Below are 14,294 nucleotides of genomic sequence, written 5' to 3' on the forward strand. Positions count from 1 at the left end.
CCCAGGGAAAATTGGACCCTCTCTGGCCGATGGATACTGCCTGGCCAATTTCATATTTCTTTTTGCCACCTTAGGATCTGCTTGGAGCTAGTGCTTCATTTCCAGTCACCACAGTTCTCTAGAACAAAAACAAGGTCTCAACTCTCAAGCCAACCCAAGCCAGTGCACATTATGTAAATTGGGGGTAATTGGCACGTCAACGTGAAGTTGGAACTGCACACCTGAGGCAAACTCTTTGAAAGGACAGTAATGGTGTCCTCCCTATTAAATTTCATTTTATACCTTCTTGCATAGAAATACTAGTACATTTGTATATCATTGCTGTGGTTGTAATGTAGAAAATACTCCAGGGTCTGTAGAAAAGAAAGTTATCGGAGAAGGGCAAAATCACTTTTTTCTTCAAACATCACACCCACCGACCTATAATCTCCAAGCAGATCCTACTGTGACAAGGCTGTCAGCTTTGTCACAGTATAGGATCTGCTTGGAGATCCTACAGCAAATGGAACCAAGGACCTTGATGGAACAGACCATGCTACAAAATGTCCCCACCCACCCAAAGTGTCGTTTCTCCCCATTTACAGAAGTACATTTTGACCGTAGTAGTTATACAGTAGACAAAAACACATCATTCACGTATTTCTCCAGCCATGAAATATGAATGTAGGATGTACCCAGTAGACTATTTTGTAGGGCACCAATGGCCGCTTGTGTGTCTACCTATTATTATAAGTGGCTGCAAAGAGCTTTCATTAAAATTGATGAAAGCTCCTTTCGCTGTAAAAAGTCTCAATAAGTAAACAATGCAGCCAATTAACTTGTCTCAGACAGAACAATGGGACAAAATACACACGATGTCAAGTTTCTCAGCAAGTCACACCAAGCTTTTTAAAGCTCCTTGGTTTAAAGATTTCATGACATCCTCACAAAAATACTCTGCACCTGGTGGTACCAAGGTTCAAAATTAATGTATGTTCCAACTTCCTAGTTTCTCAACATATTTCTTATCATGATGCCTCCAAATATCTGAGAAGAATAGTGAGTCCTGATTTGCACTGCTTGCAGTGTGTATTTTGAATGACAGACATTATAACAAAGGGCCTCCTTCCACTCAGACAAAGGAGGTAAAAGAGAGAACCTCCCTTTTTTGTGACAATTATCAGAGATTGCTCCCATTCTTGACCAGCTAAGGCATTATATGACACGATTATGACCATATGAAAATTTGTGGGCAATATTCACAAGAACGACTGACTGTTTTCAGCTGCTAAGCCATTAATTTCGATCCCCGAATATTGTGGCCAGTGTAATAGCAATTGAGGAACTTGATCAATTTTTTGCAAGACCTGTATGTTCTACATCTCAATTCTTACAAATAGACTGAAGGAAATAAATTTAAGTATTATTTTATTATGGCCTCCTTCAGTCAATATTGATCATGTCGGTAAAATTCTATTAGACATTAGCTTTGGAGTAGTGAGTATGTGTTTGCAGTATTGTAAGCTCTCTGGAATCTTTCTTTTTTGTGACCCTTATAGTTGGCTGAAAGGGGCAGATAGAAGAGTGTGGATTGTGCTCTCCATGCTTATTCTTTGTCCTGATAATGTCGCTTTTGCACATCAATTGGATTGGATGACTGTCTGAGCTCACCCCGACGGGATCAGAGCTCACCCCGATCGGGGTAAACTTGCCCCGTCGGTGTGTATAGACTGATCAATTCACGCCTTTCCTGGCTTTGTTTTGGGATTTTGCACCTCTTTGACCAGAACTCCCACCCCGTCGGGGTGACATTACCCCGTCGGGTTTAGTGATTATGACAGTGTCACCCCGACGGGGTGAGTACCTTACACCGACGGGGTGAGTACTTTACACCGACGGTCCTGTGATTTGGTCCTGACGGGGTAGCTGCTAGCCCTGTCGGGGTGCTGAAAAACCCGTCGGTCTGCTTGCATTTTCTATAAATGATATCTAAAGTTATGAATACTGCAGAACAATAATTTTCATATCACTATACTCCTTACATCAAGACCTGCACACTGATGTGAAACTTGAATGCAAAATGTTAATTTTTACTTGACATTCCAAATGGCCAGTGACTTTCCTAAATTGAGATGACCAGTGTTTCTTAGACAGTCTGACCTTTATATTAGGTAGCAGAACTAGAAATGCTTTCATTTCCTTTGAGTTTGAATGGGAATAAAAAGCACATCAGCTAGAATCCAAGAACAACAGTCACTATTTTCTTAATTCCCTTTACACTGTGCTCTACCTCTCATCAAGGAGGTTTACAATCTTTTAAACCTCTTTTCAAATTCAAATTCTTTCAAATTAGTTATGGACACATCAACAGCTTTGCTCTCACCTGTCTTCTACAGAGGAATATCCCAAGTTGTCCATGACAGAGGGGTGACCAGACCCTGCATGTTGCCTGTCCCTGTTGTCCCCCTGGTTGGCAGGAGGTTGTTGTGTACTGGTGCTGGTCAGGTTACCACCATACTTCACTGGGGCATGGGACAGGTACGGGTTGCAGCCAGACTGTTTGTGGGGAGGAAATACAATCGTTAACCGTTGTTCTGCTGGCAATTTTTGCACAATATTTTCAAATAATTTTAAGTCTTAACCAGGTCACAGACCCTTGACATTTTTTGTCCCGTGGTGGTGTTGTTACTTCCGGATTCATTGCGTTTTGCTGCAGTGTGATGTGTTGCACGAGAAGTAGCTCCAAATTTTACATATACAGGGCACTATATACTAGTAGATGGTACTGTATGTGCAACCCATATATATATATATATATAGGTCCCACAGGACAAGGGTTAAGATGTTACAGATTTTTTTACATCATTGGGGGAACTTGAAATGGCCAGAACAACAGATCAAGATAATAACAACAACGACAACAATTATACAGTCATGAAAGTTCATCTGTGTTGGTAGTTACATGTCTAGAGTTAAAAGTGTTCCAACACATGTTGTACAAAAATTCCTTACCTGGTGTTCTATTAGAATGTCAATGGGAAACAGGTCCTGACAGAACTCACACGGGATGGCAGCATCATCTGTGAACAAAGGAACATCAAACGGGTTGGAAAGACCAACCATTCTGCATGACAATGTCTTGCAGAAACACTCCACACAGCCCTGATCACAGCTATATCTTCTTTCTTACCCATGTTTTCCCTCCTTTCACCTACTAATGTCCAAAAAGGTGTCACCAGCAAGAAAATTATTGTGAACCGTAAATAGCACAAGTAGCCATTTGACTACCGGTACTAATTGTCTAGTGGCTATAAGGAGAACATTAATGTTAGATTAAGTAGACATTGATAGTATAAATTCATGGCCCAAGATTTGAAAGCCACTCTCTTTTAATCTGCCCTTGTATATATGGAGATAGCAGACTAATGAGTACATGTTAAACACATGTGGTGTTGCCCAATATTGACAATCAATGTCCACGTACCTCCATTGGTAACAGCTGTAGTAATGTGGTGTGCCCTGTTCTGTGGAGGACTGTGCATCAGCCCTCCCGTGTGCATCACGCCGTTGTTGTTGTTAGAGGAGCGGTCAAACCCAGGGAGCAGTGTGTCCAGCTCGTGGTCATCCTGGTCCGAGAGGTCGTGGGCCAGGTGTCTGGCCAGGACCCAGTCTGGGTCAGAATCTGGGAAGGTCAAGAATAGGGTTAAAGTCAAAACATGTTACAGACAATAACATATGTTTCTAAACTGTCTTTGATTTGATCATCATCATCATATCTTGTCGGCCCACTGCTCCAGCCAGTCCAGGGCTTCCTGGTTTGCATCGTACAGGCCTCGTTTGGTGACAGATGGTCCAAATTCGCAGTCCTGTAGGATGTGTTGCATGCTTTGGGTAGGGTGTTAAAATGATTTGATTAAAATGAAGCAGGCATATTTGGACGATATTTTCCACATGTTTGATAATTGGAATAGCACCAGTTTTTACCTTTTTTTGTTTTATTCCAAAAGTCTCCATTATCACTAGCTAATGGAATGCACCTGGCCTGGTTTATAAGGCTTGGTATTGAGATAACCAACATCCCCAACTTCTTCCATTAAATGCACGTGTGTTTGGTGCTGTTGGTTACAATATCATACATGGTGTCCCATCATATAAAACAAGGCTCCAAATACTGGGTATATGCACTTAAGTGCTGGTAAAATTGGGGCTGTGCAGGTATCCCTGATTTTGTTTTTAAAATTTTACCTGCACTAGTGCAGATGTCCAGAAAAAAAAGTATTTCGAGCCCTGTAAAACTAGCCCAGCAGGTCTGTGCCCTACCATCGCTGTGTCCTGAGCCCCTCCTGGGCTGTGAACCCCGTCTGGGCGGGATGTCTCTCCCTCTCGCCGCGCTCACGTTGGTCGACTTGTTCTTGGGTCCCTTCTTCGCTTGTGCCACGCTCCTTGGCACTGGCATGGCAACGTCTCTGTCGCTCGATATCCGGTTTCTCGTTGGACCCTGGTTCACCAGGCGCGCTCGGGCGCCGCGCGATCTCACCAGCAAGGAGTGGTCCGAATCGACTGACCTGATTGGCTGTTCCAGATCGAAGGGGTCCGAATCCATGGGGATGTCGAACTCAGAGGCGTACCGGTTGAAGATCCCGTACTGGTAGTGCGATGGGAGGTCTCGTACGGACGACTCGGAGCTGGACTTGGTGAGCGGCTTGGGTTCGGGGTACTTGCAGTTGGATGCTTCGTGCTGCAGCTCGTCCTTCTTCATGATCCTCTGGTGGCACTTGAAGCACTCCTCAGTCCTCGTGCCGCAGTAGTCCAGGTGCGAGGCCAGGTCCTTGTGGGACAGGTCGATCTCACAGTACTGGCACTGGGCTGGCCGTAGGGGACATGCATCAGTCTGTACAAGATATGGGGAAAATAGAATTAATCCTAATATTAGCTATAGATTATAATAATGATACTTCCAGTAGCTATGTCTCTTTCCTAAGTGAGCTGGAAACCTATTAACTACCGATGAAAAACAGAAATTAAAATGTTTATCTTTGGAACTTTAACAAACATATTACTAGTAAATCAAATTTTGGTTCCCAATTGACAAATCGTATGTAACTTCCATTGCTTACCTCATGCTCTTCCAACTTGCACTTTTCCACTGACATTCCACATTTGCATTTGACCTGTAGGTATGATAGTTCATACTTAGTAAAGTCTATAAATAATACATGTATGGGATCAATGTTCATGTTTTAGAGCAGTTAAGTTTGGCTATTTTTAGTGAGACACATTCATTTGCTCAGCATCTAAAATAAAGGAGCTACGACTCACTTGGGACATAATACTATAGTATTATAAATGTTGTCCTTCCCTGAATCATACTTATTTCACTTGACCAGCGAATATCGACTGAATACAGATCATTGTCACTGCCTAGATATGCATGACCAAACTACTGGGCGTGGCTGCGTGCGGCGTGGATAAGCAGACTCATTTTAGCTTCAAGGCAAAGAACAATTGTAACATGTGCCACTGCAAATTGCATTATTCAGATCCCTTTTCCTACTTACAACTGTAGTACCCATATAAGCTGTTTCCAGAACTAAACAAACAATATGAATAAAAAGTTGACTACTACTACTACTACTACTAGTATTTTGGGCAATATGAGAATGTATTACGTTAGGCGAAGGGTTAGCTAATTTCTTTTCGTTACTCTTGAGATAATTTAGAAATTAGATGGTAGAAAATTGTCCCTTAGACTTAACTTGACTCTTGATCAAAAATGTGTACTAATTAATACTCTTGTGTAAGAAACGTAGGTGTGATACCATACCTGGGCATGGGTCTCCTCAAAGTGTTCTTCCATCTCAGATCGAGGCACAGGCTCCTTACAGTGTTCACACAGCACGATGTTCCGCTGGCAGTGCGTCTGGTGCATCACGAAATTCTGTGCTGGAATGTCTCGTTTGCTGTAATATATGGAAAACCGTATACTGTTAATGAAGACTGTAATTTTTCTTATAAATGAAGCTTAAATTACTTAATCATGCAACTAATATGCAATAGTAAGTTTAATATATGATGTATATGAAAAATTACAACCTTAGCTAGCAATATACAGGAAAAATTGATACATGTACTGCTAAACTTAAAGGTTGCATTTTTTTCTCATAAATGAAACTGTTACTTTTGAATAATATAGAGTTGCCTGATTAAGTAATTTAACAAGCTGTATGTGACTGTGTTTGGTAATTTATGATCACATGACCAGTAAAGTGAAAGTGAACAACACAACTTCCTTATTCTTTAACTGCCATACTTAAAAGATGACATGAAGCATATGTTGTCTATAGTTGAGTCAACTTGAATAAACATTCCCTGTCCATCAGTTTAACCATAAACTTGTTTTTCTGGTGATAAAACCGATCGTTTACATCATTATTTCACAATCATTTGACAATCATTAGTCACAGCAGTGAATCAGCATTCGGCACTGCCCTAAGCTATATTAAAGCGTTCACAGCTTTCAGACTAAAACAAAAGATTTTTAGATGGAGTAGCAAACGAAATGTTTCATCTGAATCGGCAAATACTACTAGTACTAGAGTATAATATCTGAATCCATAAATTTTGGACAGGTGAATAAAAATCATATCTCACCAGTTACTGCAAAACTTGGTCTCCGGTTGTTCATCCATTTTGCTTGATATAATTTTGTTGACTGACGAGTGACGACACAAGCTTGGCGAAGAATCCAACTCCTAAAAATATATCGGAATGTCTGAAAAACAGTTATACAAAACTCGTGAAGGCGAATCATCAATGCCCCCCTCCCTACACCAACCGACAACACAACAACAGTGAAATTTTCTTGTCAACTGGCGGAAATACGACGACAAATTTCGAGATCGGAGCCAAAACGCGACATATCCGACAGACCTACCTGTAAAGTCTACCTTTCGAAACTTAACTGACTCATCACTAACAGAGTCCAAGTCCTTAAAATGAGGTAATGTCCTTTTTTCCAGGGGGATTCACCGCTACGAAAGTGTAATCATACAGAAAACATTCAGTAGGTGTCAAGCAAAGTGCTGTGTAAAGTAACGACTGTCCTCCCTTAAAGTTTTCACATATATCAAATTCTGATGATACCAATTGACAAAAGAGGAAATTAACTCAAAGATTGAGATAAAATCTATAGTTTGGTATTTTTGAAGAAAAAAGATGTATCTGAATGCATTTTCTACGTTAGGAAAAATACATTTAAAATGCAAGTTAAGGGCGCAACAACTAAAGATAGAACAGCCAAAACGGTGGGTCAGAGGTCAGCAGACCGATTTTTGTATCGCCGTTTCTGATTGGTCAGGACACGAACTCTCATCGACAGATCTCACGAGATTTTCACCGCCATTTTCAATTTCCATTTTCTCAATGACAGTCATACTTGCGTAGAAAAGAGACACGTGCGTGGTGGACTTACTGTGATTTCATCCTCTTCATTGCCACAAAAAGAAACAGAAATGGCGAGTATGATAAACCAAGACGAAGCCATGCAGTTGGCTGCTGAACTAGAGGTGGAAATGATGGCAGATATGTACAATAGGTAAGTGAACAAAAATGACCAAAAATTTCCTTGGTTGGTAAACGCGGAGGTCATTGGCATTTGGCGAATGGCCAGATCATCGGCGGTTGGGTGGGAAAACGTATTCATAGATTGTTGCCTTGGTAACAGTGGCTCAACAGGGCCTTGTTGTACTAGAAATATAGCCCTAGGTTGTTTTTTTTTTTTGGGGGGGGGGTATTTGTCAATATAATTTATAATAGAAATATTTGTCAACGTCTTACCTTGAAAGTTCATCTGTGTTGGTAGAAGTCATTATTCATCATAACTGTATATATTATCTCGCAATGTCCATCTGTTGAGAAATATGCAATGACTGACTACTTCCCTAATTTCTTGTGTAAGTCCAATTTTTAATCTTATGTTGAAAATTACACTCACAGTTCAAACTTGCTTCATAATTTTAATCTTCATCCCCAGGATGACGTCAGCGTGTCAGAAGAAGTGCATTCCCCCCAAGTACAAGGAGCCAGACCTGAGTAAGGGCGAGTCGGTCTGTCTGGACAGGTGTGTGGCAAAGTACCTGGAGATCCACGACAGACTAGGCAAGAAGCTGACCGAGATGTCCATGCAGGACCAGGAAGTCATGAAGAAAATGCAGCAGCAACAACAGCAGATGGCTAAATAACAACTACATTGTGTAGTAGTACACAGGACTCATTTTTTTCCTACCTTTAAACTTTGAGGACATCAATGGTTGAGAGATAAGATGTCATGATTTCATTCCAGAAAGTCATGAAGAAAATGCAGCAGCAACAGCAGCAGCTGAATAAATAACCCTACATGGGACTCTGAGACTCTTGTTGTACCTTTAAAATTTGTGGACATTGTGGATGAGATATGATGCCATGACTTCATTCCACTACAGTTCATATGAGGTTATTCCAGCAATGTTGTCTTCCACTGAATGGATGGATGGAAGGTTTGAAGATGAAACAGGGCTCGAAATACATTTTCATCTTACGTATTCTGCACTGGTACAGGTAACATTGAAAATTACCGTGCCAGACATGTTTTAACAGCACAATCAGGCTTTGTGAACTATGGATCATATTAAAAGCTACCACAGAGCCATACTAAAGACTTAAAAGATGTGCCAGTGGCGAGTGGTGTACACTGAGACTGGTACTCTGACATGTTGTACACTGTATGAGACAGAGCAAATGAGTGAGAAATTCACTTGGTACAAAAGATACAAATGATGAGAGTATTGTGCATAGAGTGGATAGATTATGCGTTACAAATACATTGTATTATATAGTGTAGTGTAGTACATGTATAATATACTGGAGACAATGTTGCAATGGATGAATAACAGTCAAGAAAACTTTAATTTGTATCTCAAAATGATGATGCAATATCATAAAGTACATGTAGTTTGATATTGAATTGACTGGTTATGAATGTTCATATGCATTCTCAGCTCCTTGCTGTCAAATGTATACATAGCAGGTCTTTCTGTAGAATCTGTAATTTTTCCATTAAACAAATTTTGAAGACAATTGCATTGATGCTGTAGTATTTTGATACATGATACAGTGACTTCTGATGGAAAATACCATACCTTGGACCACAATGCTAGACATACAATAGTCCTGTTTGGTGTCATAGTTTTTCAAACTTGATATTAGTGTCTAACTAAATAGGCCTAGTAGTATCTATCTGTTTCCAGCTTAAAACTGGTTGACGAGGTAGCCATCTCAGATAAGTTACATGTACTACAAGCTGGAAACAGCTAGATACTAGGCTAGTCTAATGCTCAAGTGCATAATAACTTACAAGTATACTTCAACCAAGTATGCTTGACCTAAGATGCCTGCCAGTCTTCTACACCAATCAGGGCTTTAGTTTTCGGGTCGGTTACTTGGTAGACTCTCTCTGCAGCAACTTGCAGCTGCTCAGTACCGCTGGTCTGGAGGACGTTCTGCTGCTCATGTACAAAGTCTGTTACATCCGTGATGCTTACGATCCAGTCCTGGGCAAAGTGGCTGAGTATCTGTAATGATATACAACATACTTAGTAACATACATAGTAACACTTAGTACGTATCAAATATGCAGAAGAAAATATGTAATTCACTATTGTGAAAAAATACAAAATGAATATGAATAGCAATCTTCAATACATCCTGCTGTCTTATGAAGCTATATATGATTATTTATCAATGCAAGTCCAGGTACAGACTAATATGTTAGGTTAATATGGAAATGAGTGGAAAGCTAGTTGTGTCTGAGTGTAGTCATCATCATCATGATTCATACATAAACATGATTCATAAGATAATATATCAAGATAGTTTTCCAATGAAAATATTCCCAAAATGTTTATACAGCCTATACAAGAAACTTGTCATTTGCCAAGTATATCTAGCTTTAAGAGCGGCAAACTGTTCTCTCAGTGCGGCATATCATCTGTCTATTTGGCCAAATTCTACTCTTTCCATCCACTTCCTGAAGCCTGGTAGAAGCTTAAGTACATCCAAAACCAAACAACTTGTTGATAAAAAAATCCTCTGTATTGTACATACCTCCCCCTTCAGCCCCAGTTGGATAGCTCTTCTGGGTAGGGATTTTCCAGAAGGGTCATGATCAGGGTCCCATTGTAACCGCACTTTTAATTGGTCCTTGGGCAGCCCAGCCTCTTCCTGGGTCTTCGGTGAGTAGGCGTTTGCCAAGATCTCGTCAAAACCTATGGGGATGCAACAAATGTAGTTGTATTAGAAAAAAAGATAACTACCTTTTAGTAATTCATGGTTGACCCTTGTAAATTTGACTTTTATGACTACCACTTTTTGAAGCAATCTTTCTATTCGCACTTGTCTCCTATTTTTACATTCATGTTTTCCCTGTTGGCTTTTATTTTAACTTATACATCTTTGGATAGTCCCAGTAATTTCATTTGAAAATCTTCACTTCTCTCCTCTGTCTTGCAAGGATGAAGAGGGTAAGTAAGTAAGTCAGTTGATGTTAAATAGATGTAACACTGCTCAGGGATAGTCTCCACCAGACTCCTTTGCAGGCTGAATAAATAATAGATTTCTACTACTAGTATTCATTAACAGCCTGCAAAGGAGTCTAGTGGAGACTAGCTCTGCGCTGCGTACCTTCCCGCGTGATCCGTACAGCCAGCACCCTCTCCTGTCCCTTCTTACTGGCCCATCCGCAGCGGTACATCATCCACAGGAAGTTCGGCTTGATCCACGACATGCGACCCCACAGGTAATGGGGACCGCCGAACCTGCGATACAACAGGTCGAATATGGGAATCAACATTTTGAATCTAACATCTATTTTTTTGTGTTCAGTTTTTATTTACATTATATTGTAGCTCATTATGATTATTGTAAATGTCTTGTCAGGAAGGCAAGCCCTTTGTAATTAAAAGTCACAGGCTTGTTGGACTGCCCTGGCTAGCTACGTGTGCAGTAGCCGTGGACGACTCTGTAACCCTTTTTGCATGATAATGCCGGGTATTATCATGCAAAAAAGGTTACAGAGTCGTCCACGGCTACGTGTGCAGCAAACCAATATATAATGTACATCAAAGACCATGCAAATTTATAATATCCTGTATAAAATGAATCACTATAGTATTAGAAAATTAAGCTTCCGGACTTTTCCTTGTTCTCTGTATCTACTACTCGTTGCAATTGAATACATTATTATAAGAACATAAAATCCTCTTCGTGTTGCAATTCCTACTGCAGTTCAATAATCCGCTTCTCGAGCCGCAATTTCCTCGCAGAGCATACCTGTAGTATAGAAGGAATCCGAGCTATTATGCATTCTAATAAATGACCTTACCTTTGGTTCTCGACTGCGTACTCTGCTATCTCTGGTCTGAACGCCTGGTACACCACAACACTGCTGTCGTCATACTGAGCCAGGATGTGCTTCCCTGTCTGAGGCCAATGTTGTTTTACCTGAGCTACATACGACTCAGTCTTCCACGGAATTTTCTCAACAACCTGAGCCATACTGAGACGTAATAACTGAGACGCCCTCTCTCTCTGTTTCGTATACGTACTCCTTCACTGTTCCTTTATCTCAGAGCAATGCAAAACGGCTATCCTCTATATATACACGTCTCTACATTACGTTGTCTCATGCAATGCGCTCGTCACAATACTAGTATTGCGTTCTCCTGTGCAATATGTATCTGCAACCCGGAAGTGCAGTCACCTAACATACTGCTTCCGGTACACCATATACTAGTAACCCGGAAGTACTTGGATGCTATATTCCACTGACGTATCCATGGTAATAACGTATTGTGATTATAATAAATGCATTATTTAATTCCATGCTTGTCGGTAATCATACTGTGTGTATTATTGGTGAAATTTTGTATTTTCGTGATGAAAAATGTAATCTCCAAGTAGATTCATCCGGGCCAAGTTGACCACTTTTAATAGTACTGCCAAATGGATACTGCCTGTATTCCCCAAGCAGAGATTGGTGGGGAAGATTATTACCTTCCTACGTCGATGAAGGTTAGACATCCAGGTAATACGATATATGAAAGAATGTACAACCCCACCCTCAACAGGGAAGGGGGGGCTACGGGTCGATCTTTCCGGCACTTGGGATTTGGCACTCCCAGCCCCGAGGGCAGACAACACTTACCTTAAGCTCCTGTCCTGTATAACAGGAGCTTTCAGACTAATTTGCATCATCTTGTCTTGACTTGTCTGACTTTTGTTCCTTTTTCGACTTCCAAAAATTTGTCTTCACCTTATTTGCATATCAATCAACAGGTTGTGTATATAAACCTGCTTTCCCCTCTGGTCTCTCAGTCACTGACGAAAGCTAGTGGATACTAGCTGAAACGTCTGACGTTTTCAAAATCATATCCAGTTGCTTGAGTAACTGTTTTTTGGCATATTACCTTCCTACTTATGCCCCGTTTTCTCTATCGCGACATAATATGTGTGTTTTGTTGAATACCTTATTATTGAAGGAACAGGCGAATGATATAGTTTCTAAGCTCTGTGTCCTGGATACTTGTGATATTATATAACTTTACATAAAGAAATTCGTTCAACAGCGAAGGCTTGGTCTGGTAAATATGCGAAGAAAACCACCACAACCGTCCAAGTGAAAAGCACTTTTTATCGGGGATGACGCATCATTAACTAGTAAACATCAACAGATGACACGTCACCGACTGCGCTCCCTTCCATGATGTATGTAATCACGCAAATTACAAGTAGGTACAAAATTACGAAAATAAATACAATTACTGTACTGTACTTCACACTACTTCCAATACTGATGATAAAAACATAACTACAATAATTTTGACCTGTCTATCCCTTTGGGATGAACTAGGAAGGATGTTGGTGCAACACCTTACGTGCTCTGTGTAATTTATGTAAGTTGTCGTTCTCAATTTTAAACCATAATCACATGTCCACTGCAGCTAGTTCCCCTACTTTTCGACATTCCAAGATCCTTCCTTGCCATGCCCGTCCCTTGTATCGGCTGACTACAGTTTTAAAACAAGATTCAACAATTGTGACATCGACCTGTATACACAGTCGATGGAAATGTAAGTGAAAAGTCCTTTCATCAACATGATGATGACCAAATGTCGCTGACGGCCGGTCAGCAGCAGCGTTTCAGAGCACCAAAAGTCGTCCTGGATGGGGTAGACTTGTGATATCTTCTAAAATTCAGCTGTGCGTGCACTACGTAATATAAATCTCTATAAAATATGGCACAAATCACGAACTTAGTAGTACTGGCGCAATTTGAGAGTCTAGGATTTGACTTTTTTATGGAAGAGTTTCATAAAATAATGTGTACTGCAACAGCCTTTCATGGGACACACGGAAGCATTAAACCACGACTACGGCCTCTTAGAGGCTCTCACGTCGCCATAACAAAATCCTTATGAACATCGACATTACTCTTTGTACAGTTAAAATCATATCAAGTGGTAAATTTCAAACATCTTCCAAGCTTTGCATGTTACAAGCGGCATGAATACTCATATGGTTCACTTCGTTTTGACGTGGTCTATCAGACATATACTCGACAATTGCAAGTAGGGCATATAGTAAGTACACAATAACTAAATGTATGTAGTAAGAAGTGCTCATTGTCTTCCCCCTCTTTAACCATCAGTGACCCATGTATGTACATTTCATGCTACCTTTGTCAGAATTCCACATTTACAAACTGTCATACATTTACATTGGATGTAAAAATGTTTTTTGTTTGTATAAATGGTCTCAAACCGCAGTGATCATAATTCGCTAAACAAAACTGATGGACCTTTGGAAATGGGAACGATTGAAACCATCAGAGTGTTGCTTGATAGAAGATTATAAGAACAGTGGTCTTTTGGCCAGAAAGCAGGCTAAGATGGCTAAGTACAGCTGAAATATGACTTTATGAGAAGGAGAAATAATTCTATGCAAAGATTCTTTAAACTGCCGCTGATTTAGTGCTGGTTTGGTGCCAAAAGCACCCCACATGAACACACAAGCACATAGACAAAGAGAAGACAGCACTGATGAGTATCCCACTGTTCCTTGGCACAGTGTCTCCAAATCACATATACTGGACAAACATCATTTACACCAATGCTGCAAAGCTTGTGCATTTTCAAACCAATGCTGGCTATGTCGAGATCCACTGGGATGGAATGTATAGACTCTTGAAGAATGAAAAGGTGTTGCGAAAACCGAATGCAAAT

The 14,294-nt window shown here is 40.5% G+C and overlaps 3 protein-coding genes across 3 annotated transcripts in view; 1 reads left to right on the top strand and 2 right to left on the bottom strand.

Annotated features, from left to right (window-relative positions):
* The window catches only part of LOC109487116 (TRAF-type zinc finger domain-containing protein 1-like), a 14,607-nt gene extending 7,525 nt beyond the window's left edge, over window positions 1-7,082 (bottom strand). Inside the window, exons 1-8 of the mRNA XM_019791085.1 lie at window positions 6,914-7,082; window positions 6,631-6,751; window positions 5,804-5,939; window positions 5,097-5,150; window positions 4,300-4,870; window positions 3,464-3,661; window positions 2,992-3,059; window positions 2,363-2,535 (exon numbers count right to left, since the gene is read on the bottom strand). Of these exons, the coding sequence (XP_019646644.1) occupies window positions 2,363-2,535; window positions 2,992-3,059; window positions 3,464-3,661; window positions 4,300-4,870; window positions 5,097-5,150; window positions 5,804-5,939; window positions 6,631-6,668 (1,238 nt within the window). The 5' untranslated portion in view covers window positions 6,669-6,751; window positions 6,914-7,082. The remainder of the gene's footprint in view (window positions 1-2,362; window positions 2,536-2,991; window positions 3,060-3,463; window positions 3,662-4,299; window positions 4,871-5,096; window positions 5,151-5,803; window positions 5,940-6,630; window positions 6,752-6,913) is intronic.
* Window positions 7,083-7,357: 275 nt separating this feature from the next.
* LOC109487156 (mitochondrial import inner membrane translocase subunit Tim10-B-like) lies at window positions 7,358-9,239 on the top strand. The gene is made up of 3 exons (XM_019791130.1): window positions 7,358-7,573; window positions 8,012-8,215; window positions 8,365-9,239. Exons 1-3 carry the CDS (start codon window positions 7,491-7,493, stop codon window positions 8,366-8,368), a joined length of 291 nt encoding a protein of 96 aa, XP_019646689.1. The 5' UTR covers window positions 7,358-7,490; the 3' UTR covers window positions 8,369-9,239.
* Window positions 9,240-9,327: 88 nt separating this feature from the next.
* LOC109487158 lies at window positions 9,328-11,774 on the bottom strand. The gene is made up of 4 exons (XM_019791133.1): window positions 11,396-11,774; window positions 10,696-10,829; window positions 10,120-10,280; window positions 9,328-9,587 (listed from the first exon to the last, which is right to left on the bottom strand). Exons 1-4 carry the CDS (start codon window positions 11,566-11,568, stop codon window positions 9,399-9,401), a joined length of 657 nt encoding a protein of 218 aa, XP_019646692.1. The 5' UTR covers window positions 11,569-11,774; the 3' UTR covers window positions 9,328-9,398.
* Window positions 11,775-14,294: the final 2,520 nt, after the last annotated feature.

This window comes from Branchiostoma belcheri, unplaced genomic scaffold, assembly GCF_001625305.1.
Source record: "Branchiostoma belcheri isolate BF01 breed outbred unplaced genomic scaffold, Haploidv18h27 scaffold86, whole genome shotgun sequence".
NCBI lineage: Eukaryota > Metazoa > Chordata > Leptocardii > Amphioxiformes > Branchiostomatidae > Branchiostoma > Branchiostoma belcheri.